The sequence below is a fragment of the Cataglyphis hispanica genome, chromosome 2 (genome assembly GCF_021464435.1).
Source record: "Cataglyphis hispanica isolate Lineage 1 chromosome 2, ULB_Chis1_1.0, whole genome shotgun sequence".
Lineage (NCBI taxonomy): Eukaryota > Metazoa > Arthropoda > Insecta > Hymenoptera > Formicidae > Cataglyphis > Cataglyphis hispanica.
In genome coordinates, this window is record NC_065955.1 from 11,463,624 (window position 1) to 11,471,158 (window position 7,535).

Below are 7,535 nucleotides of genomic sequence, written 5' to 3' on the forward strand. Positions count from 1 at the left end.
TAACAAGGCAACGTAGAAATATAAACAATAACGCGCTATATAGTGTATAGTTTATTCTCACAGCTGTCATATAATATTTTATATATTTCAAGATAAATGTCTGCGGAATATTTTGATTCTTAAATCATTATAGTTAGAATTAATCATTATAGTAAACGATTGATTATTTATTACTTTTCATTAAACTGTATTCAGCCGATTAGATGACTCATGCATTACTGCGTGCTTTTAATCCGAAAATAATAGATAAATTACGTTAATCGCAATTGTAGAAAATAATCACGTTTCAAGTGATAATATACGATGATACACGGAGTGATTTATATTTCTACCTGCTTATTTGAGTGTCGCCGCCTGAATGACAACGAGGCCAAGTATATGCACAGAAATATATATATATAATAGCATTTTTAATACATGAAATATTTTAATATTTAAATTCATTTTGAAAATAAGGATACTTTGATAGCTCCCAATTAATTAAACTTGCAAGAAAATTTCAATAAGATAGACGTAAAAATTCCGCTTAAGAGAATTCCAATAGTATGCAAAATATAGCTCGATCGATCGTTTATTATTGTCATGATTCTGTTCGTTGACGTTTATGTTAGTGGAGCGTATAACGGTATGGATCGCCGGATATATTACAAACCTAAGATTTTTCCGGCGCACTACGTAATCTGAATACGTAATCGGTGACTCCGGCATTCCAGTAAATCATTTTGTGGTGCACGCCACCCGGTACCGTAAGATCTTAATTTACGTAAGCACGTATATAAGTTCTCACTCACTCATCAATCATATATCTACTCACAAATCATATATAAGATATTATTTTGCACAAAACAAATATAAAAAAATAGATATGTATAGATGTCTCTTCTAAATAATATATATAAAAAATTTTGTCTCTTTTATATCAATCGTCTTATGTATATATATAGTTTTTTATATAAGTAGATGTAAAAAGATGATTTTATACTAATTTATACATAATTTAAGAGATTTATTTTGTGAAAGAAAAAGAAAGAGAAAGAAAGAGAGAGAGACGCTATATGATTCTACATATATACATTAACAATTTAATTTATGTGTCAACAAACAAATTTAATATCTAATGAATAATATTATAATTTTAATTATATTATTATATTATAACTTAATAATAATTTTTCTTAATTTGCACGCCTTGCCTTAAGTCAAGCTCAAAATTCAACTGTTTCATAAAAGAACGCTTCGTCGTGTTACCATACTTTACGCTATTCTCTTCTATTTCTTCATTATTCGTCAATTCCGGTACGCAGCATCTCTCGTCGCCGCGACCCTTCAAATATTTCGGACAATACGGCGGATTGACTTCGCTGAAGCAAAAGGATCCTCTGGTGTTGACTGGGGTATGTTGACCCATCGCCACGTATTCGCCCGTCCTGGCGGCGATCCTCGGACCCGAGGGACACCTCCTGGAGCAGGACTCGGCCATCATGTTCGCGCCATCGTCGTCTATGCTCTGCGCCATGAAGCAAACGGACCACACGTGACTGCACAGATGGAACATCTCCCTGTCCTGGCAGAAGGGTTGCACCTTGCCGCCGTTGACGCAAAAGTCCACGTGGCCGACGCGGCCGACCTCGCCGTAATATCCGGCGTTGGTGTGTATCACCTCGACGAAATCGGCGTCACCGGCGTCCAAACGATTCATCAAACCTGGCCGGACAAGCGGACGGGCGGAATCCAAGCCGATTATCCTACGCGCAATATATTTCATTCCTAAGTTTTTCACATGCATACATTAACATTTTATTTGTTAATCTTTCCTAAAATTGATTAAGATACCATCTGCATTTGGAGAGCACCATATAAAATAGCAAATAGTAAAAAGAATACAAGTTATAAAAAATATTAACAAGTTAATACTTTACAATAATGTGAATATTCTTCATTTGATTAACGCATGTTAACATATCACGGAAATAAATATTGATGTGACATTTTCGATAAAGAGCGCAATCTTTTCCGACACAAATGAGTCTGGATTTCATGAAACAAATTTAATAATTTTTTTCTTTTTAAATATCTTCCTCTATGAGGAAACCAAAATTAAAAAAATCCGCTTGCTTTAAGGAGCTTAAGCTTTATGAGTGAAATAAAATAATAAGGAAATAAAGTGCTAGTTTTTAATTTGTACAATTTTTTTCATCTTGTTTTTGTCTTTATATAAATATTAGTGCGTTTGATACTTTCGTATATTCTCTCTCTTTCTAAACACAAAATCAAACTACAATTATTAAATTAAACAGCTAATTAAAATATTAACTTGCACAAATATATTAAATTAAATTCTTCACCTGTACATCCTGAAGAGCAGGTAATTGGCCATGATGCCGCAGATGTGAGCGCCTAAGGAATGCCCGATGCAGGTGGTCCTCGCGATCTGCAGGCCAAGGTTTCTCAAGATCGTCAGAGTGCCGGCGAGACACTTCGCTACCGGTCGTATATTTGCCACTGCGGCCGGATAACACGGTCGTTCGCATAACGCACCCCAGTCAACTAGGAACACATTGTAGCTGCCATTTCTCAAGTAAGCGTCGCGCAAAATCGCGATCGGCAACGTATTGTCACCACCTGCGTGGATTATCGTATAAAAGTTAAATACAAAAAACTGGAAAAAAAATTACAACTACTTAAAACAATGATTATAAAGATATCTAACGAGTACTCCAATATTTAAATATTCTCCACTTTTGGAAAATTTTCAATTAATTTTGTCTTATATTTCTTTATCCAAATAGAATCTAATATTTATTCAAATATATTTGTAGTAAATAATACTTGATAACAAATGAATAAAATATACAGTGACGAAAAATCATCTACATTTTTACGTAGCATTTATTGAAAATTTTAAAGAAAATTTTTAATCACAATTAAATAAAATAAATAATAAAACTGTATTAATTAAATAGCCAAACTTTCTTTTTATCTAATTTTAAATTGATTTTATTTTTTGAGAAAATTTTTATTCAAGAATTTTTTAATAATTTAAATATATTCTATATTAAATATTTAAATCTCTCCACGATTCCAGACGAGAGCGCAGAGATTCACCTGCGTATCCGTGAATGAGGATCACATTATCTTTGACGGGCTCGTAATCCTGACGCAGCCAGTCGGACTGCTCCGAGGGATCTAGAATCCGTCGTGGCTGGCCCGGCGTATAAAGATACATATGTACATCCGGATCGGGACAGACGTCCCGGTCGTTTCCTCGCCTCCAGACGCAATCGTCCTTGTTGTACTCGGCGGCTGCGCCGCTCTCGATAGCATCGCGAATCGGTCCTTCCCGTCGCATCTCCCTCCAGGCGATTATATGGGCGCAGCCCCATGTCATCAGGAACGTGGCGAAGACGTTTACGAGCGCGAGGACACGCATCTCGGGGATGTCTCTCTGCGACGCGTACGTTTCGGTAACTGATGATCGACGCTTGCGGTGACTTTGCCACCCGGGATTACCGTTTTGTTCCTCCGATCTTTGTCTCTCTTTCTCTCTCTCTCTCTCTCTCTCTCTCTCTCTTGCTCTAGAGGTCTCCCTTCCTTGAATCTTTCCCACCTGACGGTACCGAGTCACCGGATGACTAGAAGTATTTTGGTCAGTGGTCTTGGATTATTCTTCTGCGAGCGTTGACAACTCCGTTCGCCAAATGGAAATCGAATCTTCTCGCTTAAGAATCCAGCATGTAAAGAGGTTCTCGAACTTTTGACCTTGTTTTGAATGTGACAGTTCCTGTTCCATCGATTTCCGTGAAATAATCTTTAGAAAATTGTTGCAGAGAGAATATAAATATTTATACGTAGACGAAAATTTGGCATGTCTATTAGAATAATGTTTATGATACTTGTTTCTATTTGTTTTTATCAGATGCGTAAAGGGTGTGTTTTGCATACGCTTTGCTTGCTAGAAAAATTGTACAGTTGAATTCGAATGCAGAGAGAGTTGAATCTTTTTTTAGACGCATGAATATTTAACAATGTATCACATACGATAAACTTTGGGATGTCCTCTGCGTTTTCATTCAGAAAAGAAAACAGTCACGTAGGACTCTTTTGCATATGTAGAAAGTGGATTGAAAGAATCTGATGTCTCTTTTTAATAGTATAATTAACCGAAAACTTGACCCTGAAATATTTTGCAAGACTGATCCATGTGTGTAACTACATGCGTGTATAAGCAATAAATAGACATTTCATCGTACAGAGAAAGTTGAAAAATAATCACAGTAGTTTTCGATGAATGAAGGATGACGTAACATATGAATAAATTTTAATATGTCAATATACAAGTGTCAGTTATTTATAGATATGAGATGTATTTGTTTATTTGTATATTACATTATATATATTGTGCAATACAAATAAACAAATTTACGATAAAATAACTGGAAAATATAAAATAAGAAAAGTTTCAAATTATATCCTCTATCTCTTTCAAATATTTTCAAAAGACACGTGACAACATATTTTTTGTCCACGTAGTATATCGATAAAACGTTAAGTGAAAGTCGAAAAATTAAATCCGTTTCATCGCCTTGTTCCTGAACATGTTTTCCTTCCGAAAACAAAACGATAAATTTACATATCCCCTCGAGCACATACAGCATTCACCTTGATTTCTGATTTTGACCTCGCAAGGAAACTTGCAATATATATATTTGCACGTGATATAGTCGAAATATATTTTCTTGCAAAGCACATCAAATAACACGTAATATCGAGCAACTAATAGTTTATTCATTTATCAATGCGATGATAACAAGAACACACACACACACACACACACATACATACATATATATATATATATATATTTACACACGTATTTTATACATTTATTTTATACAGGATAGACTCAAACGTTCAAGCCAAACTTTGATTTTGGGTAATTTTTATTAAAAATATTTATTTAAATTTATTTGTATAATTTTTATAATTTGTATAATTTTTATTAAAAAACTATTCTACCTATTTCTCCTGATATTTATGAAAATGTATAAAATAACCGTAATTTCCAGGGTTTTTAGGCGCTAACTTTTTAAGGAAGCATTTTATTCAACCCATGTTTATCGGAAACTTTTTATTCGGAATTAAATTTCCTGTAAAATCTCAGTGTAGCCAGAACATTTGGGCCCGTCGTGTGTATAATAAATTATAAATAATATACTTTGTTTGATACATGAAAATTACAATAAAATCTCGTAATATCAAACCTGGAAATAGTGTGCAAAATTTTCATACGTGAATAGGGATACTTGAATAGAAGAACGCATGAATGGAGATAGTGTAGTAGTACAAGTGCGTAACAACGCGTATACGTTTTCCGGCAATCTACCAGAAAATAATGTGTAGACGAAACGATATCTCTAACGGCCCAAAATCTTATGTTTTGGGGCTAAAATGGGGGCAACCTCACTATTACGTTCACAACCTCGAACCGCGTGCTATGCTTAACGTAAGATATTGCAGTATAATTGAGCAATACCGTTTCCGTAGCGGAAGTATCAAAGAAGGGAGGCAATCTTCGCTGTGACATATACCGCTAAGAAATATTCAATACTTATTACGTTAGCATAAAATCAATTTAATATATCAAGTGCACAAGGCAAGTGATAACGGTATCAACGCATTTACTTAATACATAGACCTTATAATTGCTTTGTATATACATATATGCAATATTTAAAAAAAAAACACTCTGTGTTTAAATATTAATTATATATATACATAATGCTGCGGAGGAAAATAATCTGGTTAATATATGACATTTAAAATAAAAAATTCAAAAGATTAAATGTGAATTTACTTAAAAAGATTTTTTTTAAGTAAATTAAAAAGAATTTACTTAGAAAGATAAACAAAAGTTTTATTTGTTTATATAATGATGAAATATCTAAAAATTTTAATTGCGTTAAAATATCTCGTATTAAAAACCTATAACAAATGAACTTCTAATTCTCTTAAACATTTTCTTGAAAAAATATAATTTTAAATTGATTTTAAAGTGGCTAAAAAGAAATTTGATGGCTTTGTCATCAAGAGCGAATCATTGTTCATACATATTCTATTGAAATTTGTAACTTTCAAAATTAGTGCCTCATACATTACCGAAAAAATAAGTTTCTTATTTCGATTTCATTGTAATTAAACAAACAAAAATTAATATTATCGTGTAATTCCATAAACAGTGAAAGTTTACTGAATTAAATCATGTAATGAATTAATCATGAATTAAATACGGTTTTGCATTTCTTTAAAGTGGAAAATAAAAATTATATATTCTCATAAATATAATTTTAACTGTTTTGACAAAAGACAATTATTATTATAAAATTAAAATTTAATTTTTCTTGCTTTATTAATGTTATTATTATATGTATATTATTATATGTATAAAAGCAAGAAAAATATAAGTTATTTTCTCAGATAGAGTGAGCTCGAAATTCGCAAACATATTTTTCGACTGTTTTAAAGTCTAAATCTTCATTACAAAAATGAGAATCATTAATACTTTCTGAATTGTAAAATGAAAGGCTTTCCAACGATAAATGAAGTTTCACATTACGCAAATATGCATTGCGACAGTGGTTTTTGGAGGCACACACTTTACCTTGTAATTATAACCGATATCGCTCCTTTCATATATATAATCTTTGTTTATTTTCCTATCAGTAGAAGTAATAAAATTTATATCTCATTTCAAATATTAAAAAATTAAAAAATTTAAATAATGAAGAATCTTCCCTCCTCTCCCAGCTCCAATAAAAATAAACAAAATAACAGGCAAGCTCGCGGAGCAAATAGCGAATAATGTATGTGCAATATATTAAATCATCAAATTAAATAACTCACGAGAATCTTAATGAATTAAAATTCATAAAAATAGTACTTATAAAAAAGATGATCGATTATTTGGATATGATACATATATGTACCACCGAAAACGAATGTCGTAATATTTGCGTAACGCGAAACGCGATGATCAGATCCGGTGTTTGAAGTGAAAGTTTGAAATCTCCTAGATGTACGTTAACTCGCTGCAGAGAGAAAGTCCCACCAATTTGAATCTTGGAGTAAATTGACGAAAAAAATTGTCAATATTGAAAGTGAAAAATACGTCATTTATACTAAGTATATACATAATATATATTTATAATTAACAAGATGCTCGAGCGTAATAATGAAAGTAATTTGAGCAAGTAATTTTAAATTACAAATATATGCAAATACATATAAATAAAAAATTTGATAAACGATATGAATTTCATCTTTCGATCCGATTGAGGAGAGAAATGGCAGATTCAACCATAATTCATTTCGCTTCTCTCTTTAGATTGAATTTGATTAACAATTTTCCTAACACAAACAGCAAAGTGAAAATAAAATGTAATAGATTGATTAAATTAAATATTGCTTACATGGTAATTATTGATATAAAAATTAGCGACATAAAATATATGACAGAATGATGCAACTGCTACTATCAA

General features: G+C 32.1%; 1 protein-coding gene across 1 annotated transcript; it reads right to left on the reverse strand.

Moving 5' to 3' along the window:
• On the reverse strand, positions 1-3,795 carry LOC126855387 (phospholipase A1 member A-like). The gene is made up of 3 exons (XM_050603007.1): positions 3,106-3,795; positions 2,346-2,622; positions 1-1,745 (listed from the first exon to the last, which is right to left on the reverse strand). The coding sequence occupies exons 1-3, from the start codon at positions 3,428-3,430 to the stop codon at positions 1,160-1,162; spliced, it is 1,188 nt and encodes a 395-aa protein (XP_050458964.1). The 5' UTR covers positions 3,431-3,795; the 3' UTR covers positions 1-1,159.
• Between the last annotated feature and the right edge of the window lie 3,740 nt (positions 3,796-7,535).